We start from the raw sequence: 19,968 nt of genomic DNA, 5'->3' as shown, positions 1-19,968 counted from the left end.
ACCTCGAGCCTGACAGACAGCGCTGCCGCTCGGTGTACAGACTGTCTGGAACACTCTTGGCTCCTGTCCTACAATGCAAGAGACTTTAAAAAAGACGGTATTATTTACAAAGAAACAGAAGGCCATATAGCCTTTAATGAATATTACTAAAATATAAATGCATATAGCGATATTATTCTGGTTCTCCTTTATATTTAAATTATTTCTAAAAGTTACTGCTGTTTAGTCTGTATGTTTCCTGAAAAAGTAGCATACCTAGGCCTGCAGGCGATGGCTGATGGTAACACAGAATCCTTACATGCTATTTACATTGACCAAGAGTATACATTTGGAAGTAGAAATGGCTAGGCAGGTGTGGCAGGCATGTGAAATGGAGGCTAATAAATCTAAATTTCTTTTACGATGTGATGTTTATGAAACTAGCCATCAGTATATAAACTTGACAGTACTGTCTTGGTGTAACACTACAGATTGTCAGAAGGACGATGTCACACAAAGGAACTGAGGTGCAAGATGTAGGTTTTATCCAGAGGTATGAACAGGTGAGTAAAATCCAAAAGTAACATCCACAATAAACAAGAAACGTCCTGTGACAGAGACCACAACCGCATTGCTGCCTGGAGTCTAGGACTCAACCCGATAGATCTGATGGGAGATGTGGATTGGTGGAGGAGGAGGTGGCTCAGCATTGGTGCCCAAGACGGACGGCTCGGTCAGGTTCTGTGTGGAATAACGCAAAATGAAGACGGTGTCAAAATTCAACGCCTATCCAATGCCTCGGGTCGACAAGTTGCTTCATCGGCTAGGCACGACTCGTTTTTATTCGACAGTGGATTTAACAAAGGGATACCGGCAGATCCCCCTTCGCCATTATCCAAAGAAAAAAACGCCTTCACAACGACGTACGGATTGCACCAATTCGTCACACTTCCGTTCAGGTTGTTCGGGGCACCGGACACCTTCCAGCGGCTTATGGATCGTATCCTTCGACCCCACATGGCATATGCCGCTGACAACTTAGATGATATTATCATCAACAGTTATGATTGGCAGCAGCATATCCAACACTAGAGACGGTCCTGGGGGAGCTGAGGGTCTCACGACCAACCCGAAGAAGTGTGCAGTTGGGCGAGTGGACGTTAGGTATCTAGGCTTCCACTTGGGTCACGGACAGGTGTTGCCCCAAATTAACAAGACCGCAGCCATTGCGACATGTCCGAGGCCTAAAACCCAAAAAGTGGTAAGGCAGTTCATGAGGCTGGCGGCATATTATAGGCGCTTTGTACCAAATGTAGCAGGTGGAAAGACGACACATACACAAGAGGTGTTTTTATAGCCCCGGAGGGGAGTTTTATTCAGGCGTTAAAGTCCATGTGCTCTGTGCGCAGTCTGGTGGGTGGATGGATGCCTGGAGTGGGAGTGTCTCTGTAACTATTCCTTCAGTGTTTCGTGACCTCCATGCCCAGGTGCATGTCTGTCCACCATGTGTGTCTCCTTTGTGAATATTCCCAAGTGTACTGCCGGTTGTCACTCGTCCAAGCCTTCGGGACATAACACATATGGGTTAACTCATGTTTGCATGGGAGTCGTAGCTCCAACCTGACCAGAGTCTCGACTGTTGGCGTTGCCGTGGAAGGCCCCAGCCCTGTGTGCCATGGTGAAGTGGCAGTCCTGGAGCGCCAAGAACCAACGGGTTATGCAGGCATTTGTGTCCTTCGCCCATGCCATCAATTGCAGGGGGGCGTGATCTGTAACAAGGGTGAAGCTCCTCTCGAGGAGGTAATATCTGAGCTCCAGGACTGCCCACTTAATGGCTCGGGCCTCCTTCTCCACCGTTGCTTACCGAGACTCGCCGGGGGTGAGCCTCCTGCTGATGTATACGATGGGATGTTCCTCACCCTCCTGAGTCTGGGACAACACCGCACCTACTCCCGGATCTGAGGCTTCAGTCTGGAGTTTAAAGGGGCAGCCATAGTCAGGGATGTACAACACCGGGGAGGATGTTAGGGCTGCCTTCAATGCCTGGAAAGCCCTCTCCATCTCCTTGGTCCAGATAACCTTCTCTGGCTGCCCCTTTCTGGTCAAGTCGGTCAGGGGGCTAGCTATAGAGGAGAAATTTTGGATGAAGCACCTATAATATCCCGCAAGCCCCATGAAAGCTTGTACATGGGGCTTGGTTCGTGGCTGGGTGGAAAAAGTATGTGAAACCCTAGGCTAATGACTTCTCCAAGAACTAATTGGAGCCAGGAGTCAGCCAACCTGGGGTCCAATCAATGTGATGAGATTGGATGTGTTGATTAAAGCTGGCCTGTCCAATAAAAAACACACCAGTTTTGAGTTTGCTGTTCTGAAGAAGCGTTGTCTGATGTGAACCATGCCTCGCACAAAAGAGCTCTCAGAAGACCTACGATCAAGAATTGTTGACTTACATAAAGCTGGAAAGGGCTATAAAAGTATAACTAAAAGCCTTGATGTCAGTGTGTCCACGGTAAGACAGATTGTCTACAAATGGAGAAAGTTCAGCACTGTTGCTACACTCCCTAGGTGTGGTCGTCCTGTAAAGATGACTCCAAGAGCACAGGGCAGAATGCTCAATGAGGTGAAGCTAAACACTTACAGAAATCTCTGGCACATGCTAACATTTTTGTTGACAAATCTACAATAAGGAAAACATTAAACAAGAATGGACTTCATGGGAGGACACCACGGAGGAAGCCACTGCTGTCCAAAAAAACATTGCAGCACGTTTGAAGTTTGCCAAAGAGCACCTGGATGTTCCACAGCACTACTGGCAAAACATTCTGTGGACAGATGAAACCAAAATTGAGTTGTTTGGAAAGAACACACAACGCTAAGTGTGGAGAACAAAAGGCACAGCACACCAACATCAAAACCTCATCCCAACTGTGAAATATGGTGGAGGGGGCAGGGGCTGCTTTGCTGCCTCAGGCCCTGGACGGATTACTGTCATCGATGGAAAAATGAATTCCAAAGTTTATCAAGACATTTTGCAGGAAAACTTAAGACCAGGGGGGCACGGTGGCTTAGTGGTTAGCACGTTCGCCTCACACCTCCAGGGTTGGGTGTTCGATTCCCGCTTCCGACTTGTGTGTGTGGAGTTTGCATGTTCTCCCCGTGCCTCGGGGGTTTCCTCCCCTGGTCCAAAGACATGCATGGTAGGTTGATTGGCATCTCTGGAAAAAATTGTCCGTAGGGTGTGAGTGCGTGAGTGCGTGAGTGAATGAGTGAGTGTGTGTGCCCTGTGATGGGTTGGCACTCCATCCAGGGTGTATCCTGCCTTGATGCCCGATGACTCCTGAGATAGGCGCAGGCTCCCCGTGACCCGAGGTAGTTCAGATAAGTGGTAAAAAATGGAATGGAATGGAAAAACTTAAGACCATCTGTCCGCCAACTGAAGCTTAACAGAGGATGGACGATGCAACAGGACAACGACCCAAAGCATAGAAGTAAATCAACAACAGAATGGCTTCAACAGAAGAAAATACGCCTTCCGGAGTGGCCCAGTCAGAGTCCTGACCTCAACCCGATTGAGATGCTGTGGCATGACCTCAAGAGAGCGTTTCATACCAGACATTCCAAGAATATTGTTGAACTGAAACACTTTTGTAAAGAGGAATGGTCCAAAATTTCTCCTGACCGTTGTGCAGGTCTGATCTGCAACTATAGGAAACGTTTGGTTGAGGTTATTGCTGCCAAAGGAGGTTCAACCAGTTATTAAACCCAAAGGTTCACATACTTTTTCCACCCTGCACTATGAATGTTTACATGTTATGTTCAATAAAAACATGAAAACGTATAATGTTTGTGCGGTTTTAGTTTAAGCAGACTGTGTTTCTCTATTGTTGTGACTTAGATGAAGATCAGAACACATTTTATGACCAATTTATGAAGAAATCCAAGTAAGCCCAAAGGGTTCACATACTTATTCTTTCAACTGTATATGCTGTATGTGTAGAGGTTGACCTAGTTGCTGATTCAATCAGGTTATTCAAACTTTCATATTTTCTTTTAGACTGAAGCTCAAGTTAAAGAGGCCAAAGATAGCATCAAAATCACACAGAACAAGTATAAGTCGTTATTGACTTCATAGCAGATAAACTCAAACAATGGCACCATTAATTCAGCCGCGCGGACATTTACGTATGAGGAAAATAGGCAAATGAAGCATGACAGACTTCCCGTAACAGTGATGCCGTCATGTTATTGATGTTTGAAAGTAATGAGAGAGTTTAAGTGATGTGTGCTGTGTAGTTCTATTTTGGATTGCACACAAGGAGATGCTCATGATGGAACAAATAGAGGCAGCCATGTACCAAAATATGAAGATAACAGGGAGACTAACTAAAAAGAAAATAGAAAAAATATTAGGAGGGGAAAAAGATCCTACTATGGACAGAGGACGGAGGGAACCCATCATCAAGTGGTTTGTTGACAATCAGGCTGCGCTACTCCTGTGCGATGGACGTTTTCCTCCCTGGTTTCAAGGCTTCATCTCCAGACAGTAAGAACTATTAAGACATGATATGGTTGAGTGTGCTAGTTTAAAAAATAGAGTAGGCATTATTCAACTGTATAGCGATTTTAATATGCATTGAGTTCATACGTAACAGAGTGAAGGATACTGTGCTATGCAAATGTTAAGTGGTGCACTAATGGTTGCAGGGAGGCAGAAGATCAACTCAGAGACATGAATGTTGGCTGTTTCCTTATTAGACTCAGTGAAAAGGGCATTGGATACATTCTTTCATACAAGTAAGAAAAAAATCTTTAAAGAACCAGCAGTTGAGAAAATTCTGTTCTGATCTGAAGCTGCGGTTTGTAGATGTTTTATTTCTCTATTGCTTTACTACAGAGGACATGATCGCTGTCGCCATTTTGTCATAAATCAAACCAGAACTGGCATGCTCGTCGTCTCTGGTGATTCCGCCACTCATAACAGTCTCACAGAGCTGATTGATTACTTTAAAACCACACCCATCCAGCCGTTCGGAGAGTACCTCACTTCGTACACCACGGATGTTGATTCTGTTGAAGAGGTGGAGCTATCAGTGATTCCTGAGCATTTTGAAATATCAGAAAATATGCTAGAAAGGACAAGGACAATTTTACTGTCTGTTTTCTTTCTTCAGGATTCTAAACAGGACCTATATGATGTTGTTCAAAGTAAGCCTATCATTAGGTTAGGAGTGAGTGTGAAGGCTCTAACAAGTTTGTGGGAACAAACTAGTGATGGTCATCAGGAGACAAGTTCAGTTCTGCCCCCTAAAAGTAGCCGCAAACTCACTACCTCTACTTCCTTTGATAGAGACAGCCATTCACAGGTAACCATATTGACTACCTCCCTATCTCAGATTTCATCCCTTTAATCTTTTATTTTACTTATCTGGTGAATAAAAATTATTGTACTGTATCATTTATATTAGCAGGATAAGAAGATTCCACCTTTGCTAAAGAAAACTGCAACACTTCGGAATTCCTTAAGCACAGGTTATCTTGGTCCAAATGCTTTTCATGATAAACAAATTCTCTTTGAACCAATGACATCTAGTAAAGGGGTTGATGAGAAACCTCATGGCATAAGAAAGAGGGATTCCATGGACACCAAGGGTGGCAATTCTCAATTAAAGGGTCCTGAGAACATTCTCCCTATATCTATAGAAACAAACCCAACTCCCCAGGGTGAATACAATGAAAAGTCACAGTCTCTGGCATTTAACCCCTGTGACCCTACATCATCTTCCCCTCCACAACTTCCACCCAAAACAGCCTCTTGCTATTCCACTTTACTTCTATTTAAAAAGACTCAAACTGAAGCTGATCAGTCAACCCTGCAGCCCAATCCACTCTATGAGGGCTTGTGCACTAAGAAGTATGTCCAAACTGAGTCAGATTATGACAATCGCACAAAGACCATCTGCAAAACCCTTTTATTTGAAGACACATTTCAAGCCAAACCTGACCAACGTGACAATGACACCTATGAGCACATACTAGAGATCCACGGAAACGGTACCTGTGAAGATATCCCAGCATCAGACAATAACACATATGCAAGTTTGGAGGAGATACAACTGCACACAGTGAAGAAGGTGAGACTTGACATTGTTTCAAGCCATTAGAAATTTATGAAGTGGTTTGGGGGTGTAATAATGATGCAACAATTGTTTTTATAGAATCACAAGTGGTGGAAATTTCATCCAGAAAGCAAGAAAAAGTAATATGAGGTGGCATCATGGTATGGTATTCTAGATGAATGCCCAAGTAAAAACATAATAAACATATTTGTGATTTAATTATATATTTTATTATCTTTTCGTTCTATACACTATATTTCAGTAATTTAAAGGCATAATTTTCATGTTGGTGTGTATACAGTATATTTGGTAAATATCCAGCTACATATAATGGAAATTGTTAATACAAATTGTTATTTTATGTGATCATGATGAAATATATTTTAAAAAATGTATTGGAATGAAATGTATTTATATTTAAACTGCTCTGCGCATCTCTATTGTTAAAGTACTTTAACCTGGATCTTATCATTCTATTTATATTGTGTGTACTGAATTACAAGGCACCTTTACTCCTTTAACTTTGACAAACCATCTATGTATCCATCACACTGTATGATGTAACAGATTGTCTCAACAACTCACAACACAATACAGAGTAATTTAATTAAGCATTGGGTTGATATACAGTAAGTGCTCTATATGAGGTTAGTATTGAATAGTCTAATTGCATTGTGATGTAATCTTGTTGTCTCTTGTTGTCTCCTTTAAAATAAAGTACTGAGAATACAGCATGTTCACTGAATGAATCTCTAAAATTCTTGCAATTTGATCTGTTGACTTACATACTGTATATAAACATATAAAAGTAGTCAGTAATCCCTTCATACATTTGCATTTGTATTTACTTCTATTAAGATAACAAGGGAAAGCAAATCAAGCTTTCTCATTTCCACTATAGACTTGTGCTGTAAAAATGTCTCTTATATGATTAAGAGGCAGTCTGCATTGGCATCTCCTTGAGTACAGTTCTTCCTTTCACAAACTTCTTCCAAATGTCTGTTCTCTTAAAATATCAAGCTAAATAAATACCATTAAAAGTCACAGGTTATTTGAACCTTTGCTTATCAGCTGATCTTGAACCTTAACCAAGAGCATTTATTTTTCTTTAAAGATGTTCCCAACAAGGACGGGAAGAGATGAGATGAGGTTGATGATGAGTTGAGTTGAGTGACTTCGAGAGTTCTGTTCCACCCTCTTATATTCGAATGTGGAATAAACTGTAAAAATAAGGTGCAACCCCACTTTAGTAAAAGCCTGGGAAATTCAAGCCTGGGTGGTAAGCAAGCCATTATAAATTGTTAAGAACACTCATAAATAAAGTTGTTCACAATGCCATAGAAAAACCTTTTTTTGACTGAATGGTTCTTTCTGGAACCAAAAATGGTTCTTCTTTGGCATCGCTGTAAACAACCTTTTAAGCACCTTTATTTTAAAAGTGTATAGATCCACATATAGTATATATCCTCTGGATCGATCAACTCTAAATGGTGTATATGTTTTTAAACCAATCCTATTTTTAGCCATAGATAACAAGCAATACAAATAATTAGAAATCAAGTTAGCATCTTAAAATTATGATTAACCTTTTATATTATTTTGTTTTAATAGTTAAAGAATGTCGATCATGTGTATTCTTATGATCAAGTTCTATATTTTGCCTTGAAAGCTTCTTCAGTTAAAATGCAGTGTTACCTACCTGATGAAATCAGGTGCCTTCCAGATCATGTTTTTAAAGTCAAGAAGTGAGAGCTTCCCATCTCCATCCAAGTCTGCCTCTTCCATTATCCTTTGAGCAACCAGTCTCCTCTCCTCCAATCTAAGTTCCTTACCTGTAAGTCTGGCCACTGTTTCCTCAACATCCTTCTCACACAGAAACCCATCTTTGTTGAAATCTGGGATGCACACAGATCAGGTATGATTCAAGTTGATGTATATAAGCTCTTGACTATGAGCTATAGGAAGTACATGAATTCTGACCATAAATCTTGAAAGCATATATCATCTTAAGTTCTAGCGGCACCATTTCACTGAGGATGGAGAACATGTCCATAAAGTCATTGAAGCTAAGATTTCCTTTGCCATCCTCAGAGAAAGTCTCAACTATGCGTTGTCGGAAAGGATTCTCCTGTAGGAAGACAGAAAATGAAATGTTATGCAAAGAAGACCAAGTGACATCGAAAATAAACTCTTGGAAGGAACATCAGTATTACCTTTAGCTCTGGCATGCTGGTAATGAGGCAGGGTGGGAGCGTTATATCAGGGCTATTTGTGTAGTCTAACGGGATCAAGTTTGGTGCCAGCTCACGGAATCGCCTATGTAGTCTAAAATGGAAGAAGGTCAAAATCTTATTTTTCAACTAGATTTTTTTAATTTTAGGCATGACAACCTGAAACAGAACTAGTAGCAATAATTCTTAAAAAAAACAATGAAAGGTTATAATGACTGCAACATCCAAATAATAAAACGGTGACTAAATAGATTAATCTGCATAAGGAATTTATTGTTTTGCACTGTTTTACACCACAAATTTGCCAGAAAAAGGCAACTGTAAAAAAATGACCCCCACAACTAATAAGAACGTTCCCTTACAGCCTTACAATCACATTATCTATTATCAGAGCCTTTACTCACCGCAAGATTTCTTTTCTTGTAAAAAATGTACAATCCTGTGGAAAAATAGAAATAGAGGAATGACCTGTAGGCTAAATGCCTGTGCTTTTTCAACCTTCTTTATAAAAAAAAATGATTACCTGGTATTCCTCAAGCTGTTCTTCTTTAAAGGTTACTTGTTTGTTCCCCATGTCTTGTCTTCAATCAGACACATAGCCAAGTAGATCCAAACCCGTTGAAGCCTTGCCGTGTCTACACCGTTCTTTACCGAAACAACAAAGTGTTTTTAATGGGATTGTCGCGTAGTGCCGCGCCGCATCCAGTGTGGACACAATTTTAAAATATATGGGTTCTTATACGTTCTATTGTCTTTGTCGCGTCGCATCGAAGTGTCAATGTTCCAGATGTGTCGTCCACATTGGAGGGCAGAAGCAAACAAGTGCCGAAAAGAAAATCGTCCTCCAACAGGCGGTGACATTGCACACCCGAAATCAAGCATCCTCGACATGATGGGTTTTTACTGTAGTCTCTGTTTTTGGAAGAGACATTATTTTAACACTTTGGCATATAATTATTTAACCACTTGAGAAGTTAGTGCCAAATAAAGCTAAGAAGCTGAAAACTTGATGACAGCTGACCACTGAGGTGCATGTTTATAGGTTGTTTAACATGTTACATGAAAACGATTCGTGGGTTTCTTTTTAAAAAGAAATTGAAATAAAACGACAGAAAAATCCTATCTCACTGCTTATGTTTCTTTACGCTTTTACGGTAGCGAGAGATTAGTAACATTTAGTAACAAAAAGGAAAATTTGTTACCATGATAAAGTGAAATTAATGTAGGATATTAGGGTTTCCCCTAAGCGATTAAACAAAATAACCAGTAGTTGTGGGTATAGCAAGGTTAAAGAATGTCAGCATACGAATAATTCGGTATTTCCCAAAATGTACAAGTGAAAGTTGTTTCAAGTGTCTCTGTACGCCGTGACGCCCGCATCTTCTGCGTGACGTCACGGGCGACACGCCCAACCTCTTCCTCTCTGCTGTGTTCACTAAAGTCGGAAACTCAAGTTCAATCGTATCTTTTATGTACCGCTAGCCGAACGCCGTTACTTTGCTACCGTCTTAAAGCGAGGTTGACAGACAGAAATCAACAGGACATGGCGAAAACATACGACTATCTGTTCAAACTGCTGCTGATCGGAGATAGCGGAGTGGGCAAGACGTGTCTGCTGTTTCGATTCAGTGAAGACGCGTTTAACACCACGTTTATCTCCACTATAGGTCAGTTTATTGCTCCATTATTGTTCGATTTGTGTATATACATCACAGTATCGTTGTAACGTTAGGCCATGAGAGGGGAAGGTAACGTTAGCGGTTATGGTGATGTAAAAGCGGGGTTTACGTGAACGTGTGTGTCTGATGGAGAGACAGGAAGAGGCCGGGGATGTGTGTCAGTCTGTGAACTGAACTGCGCTGTTAATCTTCTTGTCATTTATTCCGCTGTTTAAAGTGACACAGAGCCGATGTTTGATTAAAATGTCAGAATCAATTGCATTTACAGCTTTCATCTGTCACTCTAAAAAGACACGAGAACATGCCTTTGTTTGTCGAACTAGCATAGCAGTCTAGTTAGCTGTTTGCTAGCAGTGTGGACTTCACTTTAGTTTGGGTAGTTTAAAAGAAATCTATGTGTTTTGATATTTTACAACTTGACTTAAGAGTTAAAGAAAGCTGGAGTGAGAAATCCACTTAACAAATAAAGACTGAACATGGAGCTTGTCTACTGTCACAGGTAGCTCACACTTGATTGGTTGTAAAAAGTGATGTACAAGTTGATGTACTATTCAGTTATACACACATTAAAGGTTGACACTAGAATATTCTTATGCCCTGTAGTTGTGTTAATGACACGCCTTTAAGTAAGGCCTGTGAGCACCTTGCTCCAATATGTAATTTCCTGTGAGAAAACCGAGCGAGAGTTCCTTGACCTTTTGTCATTGTTATGCCACAGACTTCCCCTATTGCCATGGACAATAGTGGTGTGTCATGTCCTGTCCAGGCTTTCATTGGTGGCAGGACTGTACGTCTCTGCTGGAGCTCATTATAGACTGCCAAGTTTTCTCATAATTGTCATAAACTGGGAACACGTTCTATATCTACTGAATGCAACAAGTATACATACATTTGTAAAGCCTTCGGCAACAATGAAGCCATTTAGTAGGCATTGACCTAAAGGGGCAAAAATCATCTGTTTAGGCATATGTTACGCCAATCTGACCTTTCTACACATTCCATCTCTATGGTTACGCCATGAAAACATACTTGTGCGCCTGTTCCCTTTTCTTTGGAAAGAGTTCTGCTGGGTTTTCTCAGATAAATCAGTTGCTGTGTCAATACTTCATACACTCCTAAAGGGGTGATTTTTTTTCTTCTAGTTTTACACAAATGTAATATAAATCATAGGGGTCCACATAATGTGTCTGTGCAGTTTCGGCTCAAAAAACACCACAGATCTTTTAAAGGTCTCATGAACTGGCCTTGTTTATTGTTTTATACTGTTGTATGAGGTCTAGTTATGACGTTCACATGATTTTTACATTCAAAAACATCAAAATCAAGAAGGAATAGGCTATTTTCTACACTGGTTTGAGGCCATCTCTGCAAACGCTTGGTTTAAATGGGCGTGCCGCATTGATGACTTTATAAGTAAACGCCCACCGCTTTGATTGGATAGCAGTTTGCGTAGTTGGAGCCTTCTGTGAATTTGGTTAGAGACGTAACGTTAGGTTACACATTAGCACCATTTACAGTTTTCACACGGCATTAGTATTATGTGGAGACCTCCTGTGATTTATGAAAGACCTCCCCACAGTATTTCATGCGACGTATTCGCACGGGATGATTTTACTCAAATTAACTGACTTATTTCCCGGATGTGATGGCAAGGATTTGCGTATAGTTTGTATAGCTTGTAGTTGTTTGGTGTTTAATGATATATGACTTTACCTGTCAGCATTTGAGGCCAGTGATCCTGCACCGGACAAAAGATCAGTTAAGAGAGTTTCTATGATGAAGAAACAAACGGGAGACTCCTGGTAATTTACGGATATCACCCAGCACCTGAAATAATACCAAAACACATCAAAACAGCCTCAATTATTCACAAACGGTGTATAAAACCTTGAACAATTATATATGATCACAGAGATGCCGATTCACACGAGCTTAAGATCACAGACAACCTCTGCAAGTATTACAAATGACTAGAGGTCCCCAGTGAATACTAATCTCGTGCAAATCTCTTACAAAGCATAGAGACGTATAGTACAAAAATGTTTTACTCACATAAGATTTCTGCGCCATTCCTATCTGATTCAATATTGAAGGCACAGCACTGCTTTTTAATTTTAGTCATTCCACAAATGCAGTGTCGATCTCTGCCTTGTTCACGAAGGAATCATCGAACAAACGCTCCATGTTTTTCCCACATGAGCTGGAACAGCTTTAGAAATAAACTTTAACTATGCATTACTAATGCCTTGCGTTTGCTGGGCCTGGTGTCAATAACAGATGTAATCTCAGTTACAAGGGCGTTTTCAGTTCTTACACTTGCGTGATGTTTGCGCGAATACGATTTTCTCTTATATAACAAAAGCTTGGGTTACATTTTTTATTTTAATATACCATGCAATACATGACCACTTTTGCATGTGAAGAGAAACATTGAGGTATGCATAAAACTATTGTTTCCAGAAGGAGGGAAATGAGGTACAACACATGACTATGGGATATCACACTTTTGCGCCATCTACTGAAGACACCTATATTCACGCCTTAACTCTTTCCACACCACCCTTTTATAAAAAAAAGTTGCCAGCGCCAGCGATTTTTAACATTTTCACAAAATTTTGATGGCTCACAGTATATTTTCTGTAATTCATTTATGGACAAACAATATGTCAAATGAAAGAACAGTAAAAAAAAACAGTTTTCCTCTAACTCCATTTTTATCACCCCTTAGATGTGGGTAGGTTTCTTCAAAAATGCATCACTTTGATTAAACAGCTAATATAATAAAAAAAAATTGGTCAGAGATTCCACCCAGATTACACTAAGAACAATCATTAAAAACAGATGAAACATATACGTTCAAGGTTCAGAGCTTCTGTACTTTTTCCAAAGGTGTGTAACAGCGGCACCTGCTGTATAACAGTACAAACACCGATTGCCGTAATAACTCGTCTTTGGCGGGGAACGTTTTTTTTTAATAATGAGATAACTCGTCAATGGTGGGGAGAGAGTTAAAAGGCAAGCTTCATTAGCTTTGTTCAGTCCAGCTCTTGGCCGAGCTTACGACTGCGCGGGCCAAGATGTGTTGTACCTCGTTTCCCTCCTTCTGAGAACAGTTATATGCATAACACAACATTCCCATTCAGTCAGTCCACTCGGTACAACACATGACTATGGGACTTGTATTCACGCCCAGCCAAGTCAACAAACTTAACGTAAGGTACCAGCACCATAACATGACCCATGCATCTCACGAAAATCTTGCGGTGAGCACTGACCGAGCCAGTAGTCTAGTTGGTAAAATCGAAACCAAGGAGTGCAGTGACGCCCTACTAACTGCTGCGCAAATGTCCTCTATAGGGATTCCTCTAAACGGTGCCCAGGATTTGGGTGACCTTCTCCAAAAAGTCCAGATGGGGACTACTCATTTGTAGGGCTGCAACAACGAATCGATAGAATCGATAAAAATCGATTACTAAAAGAGTTGGCAACTAATTTCATTATCGATTCGTTGTGTCGCGCGACGCGGAGACGTTTGATTATTAAAAAAATAAATAACTTTATTTAAGCGCGGAGCGGAGTGAACACACTCGGTCTCTCTCGCGCACTGATGCTAGCAGAGTTCGGCGCATCATAAACAGGGCGGAGCAAAAATAAAATAAACCAGCGGAGTTAGAGAAAAGATACATGGCGGAGGCAGAGAAATCAACGCGAACCAAGTCATCAAAGATGCGGGAGCATTTCAAACTTAATAAAATGAAAAAGTGTGTTAATTGCAATATATGCAAATACGACATGGCATGACACGGGAGCACCACAGTAATGATCCAGCACCTGAAACGGAAACATGTTGGGTTCTTTGATGAGGAGGAAGGGAGTTCAACAGCAGGTTAAGTCACTACAGAATCCCACTTTTGTTCCGTTTTGAAGTGAAGAACGTAATGTCCCTGGTGTTTACTCGTTATCCAGCTTGACAAGTTAGCGTTAACTCGCTATTAACAATAGTAATGCAGGGGTGGCAACATCCTTTTTTGGACCATTCATTTTTCAATCTGTTGTCATGTATAGCTACACTGCAAAAACATATTTTCTTACCAAGTAATTTTGTCTTGTTTCCAGTCCAAATATCAAAAAATTATTAAATCAAGATTACTAGAAAAGAAAAATGGCATGAGAAAATTAAGTGATGCTTAAAACTTCTGTTTAAGATTATATCTCATTAAGATTATTTTTCTTACCCCATTGGCAGATCATTTTGCTTGTTTTAAGCAAACAATTACTTAATTTTGAGGTGTTTTTTCAGAAAGCAAGACATAATTTCTTATGCTATTTCATGTGTCTAGTAAATGTTTCTTGATTTAAGATTTTTTTGATATTTGGACTGACAACAGGACAAAACTACTAAGTTAGAAAAGCAATTTTTGCAGTGTGTATTCTGTGCTATGTCCCATATAGGTTATTATTGATAATTATAATTTAATGAATAAGCTTCAAGTCAATTTGAGAGAAAGTGAAAGTGTGTGTGTGTGTGTGAGTGTGTGTGTGTCAGTGTGAGAGTTTGTGAGAAATCCTGTTAAATTTTCTGATTTGAATTGTTCTTTATTTTTTATATTTTTATTTTAGTATTATTATAACAGCTCAGGGAGGTTCAAGGAGCAAATGTTTGTGCACTTCTTCACACTTGTGCAGTTCTGTTTTTGTATAAAAGGTTGGATATTAATGCTTTTCTTGTTTTTTTTGGTTTTTATCCGATTCATCGATTAATCGAACAAACCATTTATAGATTAATCGATTATTAAAATAATCGTTAGTTGCAGCCCTACTCATTTGCCTTTTGTAGTGTAAATATATGTGTCTTCAGTAGATATCCCATATTCATGTGTTCTACCAAGTGGACCGACTGAATGGGAACCTGCTGTTTGGTGTGTTTCTCCTTAAGTGCAAGTGAACTGCCTGTCTCCGCCCCCTTTTCAGCAGAAAACGCAGCCAGGGCTGTGAGCCTGTGCTTCAGCGACAAAACAATAACATAGGGTCACATAAAGCGAACGAGAAACAAGGTCACGTCTTTGAACACCAAACACATTGTTTTCTATTAGCACACCTGTTTCCCCGGAGCCATTCGCGAAGCCCCTCCGGTCCCTGTTGGTCCGTTCACAACCGCTATCAGGAGAGAGAACCACGTCGCATATTTACAAACCATACACACAGTTTTCTGAAGTGAAGATGCTCAAGACAAACGTATCGCTATTTCTCTCACACAGACCAGAGCTAGTCAAATTAACGTTACACAGGACAATCCTGTCGAATGTTCAGAAGCCACAGATATTGCTTTCTAATAGTGAACGGACAAACGTGTCAAAGTGATATTTTATCTACTTTTAAGTTTGCCACAAGTCCCTGGAGGTCTTACTTAAAAAATACAGGTACTTACAAAGTCTTTATTTGCAGCTTTGCCTTATTCAGTGTGGATGATTTCCATTGAAAACTAAATAAATCCATTGCTCTCTTGTGTCCTCTGAGGCTGGGAACATTGTTCTGTGTTGGTCTCTGCAGTCAAAAACAGAACAGTTTGTAAGCTTTGCTACTTTTGCCATGGTGTTGGAACTTCACACATGCGAAAACAAAAATGGCGGAAAATTATAATAAGAACGGCTGATTACATCAGTAAGAGACCGATTTCTGAAGCACTCGTTTTCTCACAGGCTTGTAGAGATAGGCACATCATTTTTTTAATCATTTGTCATTCTTCATGTTTTCAGAGTTTGCAGATGCACAAGAGACCCGATTTTAGCATTTAAACATGAAAAAAGTCAGTTTTTCATGAAATCACCCCCTAAAAAGTATAGGTGCTAAAAGGCTATTCACTGCGTTACAATAGAAGAACCATTTTTGGTTCCGCAAAGAACCCTTTACTCAAAGGTTCTTTGACAAACCATCTCTTTATTACCTTTTTATAGTCTGAACCCTTTTTTGCCACAAAGAGCCTTGAGTGAGACAGAAAGGGTCTTCAGAAGTTAAAGGTTTTCTATGTAACCATTTAGACAAAAAAGGTTCTTCTATGGCATCGTGAAGCACCTTTATTTTAAAGAGTGTAGGTTTTATAATATTATGTTACAATAGATTTTAATACCTAAATGCTTGTGTTATAGGAATAGACTTCAAAATCAGAACAATTGAGCTGGATGGAAAAAAGATCAAGCTACAGATCTGGTAAGTCAGTGTTTCACTGTGAAGTTTAGTTTCATTTTGTACAAATAGACAATATTTATAAATGTGTTTTGGTTTTGCCGTAAAGGGATACAGCTGGGCAGGAGAGGTTTAGAACCATCACCACAGCATATTACAGAGGAGCAATGGTGAGACCGTTTCATTTTACTGACTTAACAATTGTATTGTACATTTCTGTAGGTTGTCATACTTAAACCTGTTGTTTTGTTATGTGTCCCACCCACAGGGTATTATGCTGGTGTATGATATAACAAATGAGAAATCATTTGACAACATCAAGAATTGGATAAGGAACATTGAAGAGGTAAGACAAAACTAAGATGTTAGAGAAAATGACTTTGAACGATGCACTTGTACTTGTGATTTCTAAGTTCCGTGCCCACTTTCTTGTAGATATTCATTTGCATTTGCATTCTCCCTCTGTGTCATTGATTTCAGCATGCTTCTTCAGATGTCGAACGGATGATTTTGGGGAACAAATGTGACATGAATGATAAGAGACAAGTTTCGAAAGAAAGAGGAGAAAAGGTATGGTAGTTTTTAAATGACCAAAACTTAGGACCTACTCGCACTGTCCCAATCGAACCATGCCCGGGCACGTTTGACACCTAAAGCCTGGTTCGATTGACTTGTGTGAGTGCTCGCAAACACCCTCAGGCATGGTTCACTTACCCTGGCCTGGTTGGTATAGGTGGGCTGGAGCACGGTTTGGTTTGTAAAGGGGCAGTATGAGCGTGGAACTAGAAGCATGACGTTAATTCTGCGACTGTCAATTCCTCCCTGAGATTCAGTTGTAACCGTTAAAAAAAGCAGTCAAAATGACGAAAGCATGCTCAGGTGCGGATGGTAAAGTACAATGTGAGCGCAGGCTGGTGGGGGAGGGGGGACAATGGGCTCAGGCACAGTTGAGAGCAACCGGGTACGGCCTTACTATGTCTTTCTCTTCAAAAAGTCCAGAACAACAAAGAAATCCAAAAGCAAGCTAAAGTTACATTAACAAGCTAAAAGCTCTTTCTTTTTTCATATAGCTAGCTATTGATTATGGAATCAAGTTCCTGGAGACCAGTGCAAAATCCAGCTCAAATGTTGAAGAGGTGCAGTACATCTAGTCAATATCAAAATGATCAACATGTTCGTCAGATCATTAGAACGCTTCATTATTGATCTTCTCTTTTTTCCCCCTCAATTACAGGCTTTTGTCACGCTTGCTAAAGACATCATGACCAGACTAAACAGAAAAATGGTAAGAATGATTGTTTAAATCTTGCAAAAATGTTTCTAATCTTATTTAATATGCTCACTGATGCAGAACACGGTAACATACTAATATGAATAAAATGTCTATTCATGCAAAGAATTTGTGAAAAAGTTGAAATAAGTCATTTACTTCTGACACTAATGCGGAACCGTTTCTTTTTCATGTGTGTTTGCATTCAGAATGAGAATAACCCTTCAGGAGGCGGAGGAGCAGTGAAAATCACAGAGAATCGATCCAAGAAGCCCAGCTTCTTCCGCTGCACACTCCTCTAACCCGGCAACTCCTGCCACCTCTGTGTGAATAATCTCATTCCTCTGTGCGTGTCTGAGCTCAGGATGCCTGTGTATGTGCGAGCGTTTACAATACCACTGGAGTTTCAGCTGTTTGCTGCTGCTGAGAGCTCTGGTCTGCCTCATCTATACTTACTGAAGGCCTGAAAGATAAAAGTAGATGAAAGACTTTGTTGAGCTGTTCCCAAAAAGTCCCTTTTAAACAAAAATAACCACCGGTTGCCCCCCCTTATCCCCTAACCTCTCAGCCTGGGTCAATCCCAAAAGTGTAGCCAGACTTGAATCTTAAAAAGCTACTATTACTCAAAAATATCATTAACTCGTTGCACATAAACAAATTATAGTTACATTGATAAAGTGCTTTGTCACAGCACCATTTATTGAAGGAAAATATGCAATGAGATTACAGAATATTAAACTTGTGCCTTTTGGGCAATGAAGACTGTGGACCTAAAGTTAAAGCGGTCAAACTGAAGGAAATGCAATATCGATGTATCTTTTATTTTGAACTTAATTTTTGTTGTATTTAAAGTCCATTTTACTTGTATTTTATTACAGCTCCTTTTTTGTTAAGGTTAAGTTTGTTAAAAGCAAAGTTCCACAAGCTGTCGTCTTCCCCCTTTGCTTGACCTTACATCATTAAACCCTAAAAGAGACCAAAGTAAACCGACATTATGACAACTGTGATGGATTTACTGTTTTTTTCACAGTCAATTTTCTAATCCCTCATACAGTATGTAGTGAGAAGAAAGATTAAAGAAAGAGGGATGAGACCCTAACGCTTGTTGAAGCAGCAGCCAGCTAGGCCCTGTATATTAGTACATACAATAAATTACATTTACTAATGGTATTATATTTTTATACTCTTCCTGCGTAAGCATCTTTTACTTACCACTGCATATAAACCACCTAAAGCATGTTAACCCTGTGCTTTTGTGAGATTTACTTATTGTTAATACGTATTTTTAAACTCATGTTCAGGTCATTGCAGTATTCTGTCTTTTTGAATTGCCGCTTTTATATGAGCGTGAAGTTGTGTAGTGTTTACAGTACCATTGCAATGTTGTTTTTTCTGTACGTCATGCACTGTTACTTCTCTGTGTGTGGTTCTGTCCTAGAACCTCCTCACTGCATAAACCACTGAGGCCTTGCCTCTGAAGTCTGTCACTTTAAAAAAAGAGTGCAACTAAATCTGTTCATTTAAGTGTTCTGTTTTTTTTAGCTAATTGTTATTGGCCCAGATAGTGTTGTAGACTTTTCTTTATTGTTTGCACTGATTTTAGGTATACTGATTTTTTCTGTTTAATTGATTTATACCTTGTAAAAAAAACCTTCACTTTCAATCTCAAATTAGTTCAAATATTCATATGGGCTTGGCTATCACGAAAGCATAGCATTGTGACCACAAGGCAGCCCGTTGTGATACGTTGCCCAATGTTTGAGATTGACGGATGATTGATTCTAGTCTTTATGTTTAAGGTTGTACGACTGCTTGAGTTCCATTGGCATCAGTTTGACAAAACTCCTGCTCAAAGTCATGCCATTTCAACGGCCCTGCAGTCCTGATTTGAATATGTATGTGCGGAGCATTTGCATATTTTTACAATGAAACTGTGACAGCACTCAACCTCCCATATGAACATAAAGTCTTACTGACTATTCAATACAAAATTAATGTCATATCTTATAACGTCTTCCATGATTTTCTTGTCTTTTCTGCAATGTGTCAGTGTTAACTGATTATGTAAAAATATTAAAATATCTTTTATAAGTTACATAAATGTGCTTGGTTCTTTATACACAGAACACTTTTTTTATTCTATTCTATGGTGAGAAAGTGAGGGAGGTGATGTTATTCAGTTAGAAAAGGCATCGCACTGCCGAAGTGGTTTGTTTCCTTTATTAGGATATTTTATATTTACATTATAGAATTTAACACTGATTTCCCTTCCCTTTACATGTTTAAAATGATATTATGAAGGGGTTCCTTTTCACATATATTTAAAAAATGGCAACAACAAACAAAGCTAAATTATTCCTTTAGTTCACATGGCAGAGCATTGTATAAACAGAGCAAAGATGACCTAGGGAACATGTGTACTGATAAAAATGTAAAGCTTGAATCCACTCTGCCAAATGCTTAAATATAAATTATAATTCATATAGAAAATAAAATGTGCCCTTTAATCT

General features: G+C 39.7%; 3 protein-coding genes across 5 annotated transcripts; 2 read left to right on the top strand and 1 right to left on the bottom strand.

The window, feature by feature from the left end:
• The first annotated feature begins 4,239 nt into the window (after window positions 1–4,239).
• On the top strand, window positions 4,240–6,826 carry sh2d7 (SH2 domain containing 7). 3 transcript variants are annotated; one of them, XM_056750168.1, is made up of 6 exons: window positions 4,240–4,522; window positions 4,684–4,773; window positions 4,874–5,057; window positions 5,151–5,342; window positions 5,445–6,110; window positions 6,195–6,826. In XM_056750168.1, exons 1-6 carry the CDS (start codon window positions 4,299–4,301, stop codon window positions 6,237–6,239), a joined length of 1,401 nt encoding a protein of 466 aa, XP_056606146.1. In that variant the 5' UTR covers window positions 4,240–4,298; the 3' UTR covers window positions 6,240–6,826. The 3 variants fall into 3 exon arrangements, with proteins under 3 accessions (XP_056606146.1, XP_056606139.1, XP_056606130.1); XM_056750161.1 differs by having other exon boundaries at window positions 4,874–5,342; window positions 5,448–6,110; XM_056750152.1 differs by having other exon boundaries at window positions 4,874–5,342.
• Window positions 6,827–6,931: 105 nt separating this feature from the next.
• Window positions 6,932–9,543, bottom strand: LOC130424490 (calcium and integrin-binding family member 2-like). The gene is made up of 6 exons (XM_056750182.1): window positions 8,850–9,543; window positions 8,731–8,765; window positions 8,309–8,420; window positions 8,076–8,223; window positions 7,795–7,990; window positions 6,932–7,315 (listed from the first exon to the last, which is right to left on the bottom strand). The coding sequence occupies exons 1-6, from the start codon at window positions 8,898–8,900 to the stop codon at window positions 7,294–7,296; spliced, it is 564 nt and encodes a 187-aa protein (XP_056606160.1). The 5' UTR covers window positions 8,901–9,543; the 3' UTR covers window positions 6,932–7,293.
• Window positions 9,544–9,731: 188 nt separating this feature from the next.
• Window positions 9,732–19,553, top strand: rab8b (RAB8B, member RAS oncogene family). Its single transcript, XM_056746556.1, has 8 exons — window positions 9,732–9,993; window positions 16,152–16,212; window positions 16,298–16,358; window positions 16,457–16,534; window positions 16,669–16,758; window positions 17,259–17,324; window positions 17,423–17,473; window positions 17,668–19,553. Exons 1-8 carry the CDS (start codon window positions 9,870–9,872, stop codon window positions 17,758–17,760), a joined length of 624 nt encoding a protein of 207 aa, XP_056602534.1. The 5' UTR covers window positions 9,732–9,869; the 3' UTR covers window positions 17,761–19,553.
• Window positions 19,554–19,968: the final 415 nt, after the last annotated feature.

Source organism: Triplophysa dalaica, chromosome 1 (assembly GCF_015846415.1).
Source record: "Triplophysa dalaica isolate WHDGS20190420 chromosome 1, ASM1584641v1, whole genome shotgun sequence".
Classification (NCBI taxonomy): Eukaryota; Metazoa; Chordata; class Actinopteri; order Cypriniformes; family Nemacheilidae; genus Triplophysa; species Triplophysa dalaica.
Note: the sequence above shows the minus strand (reverse complement) of the source record. Positions and strands in the feature narration are given on the sequence as shown.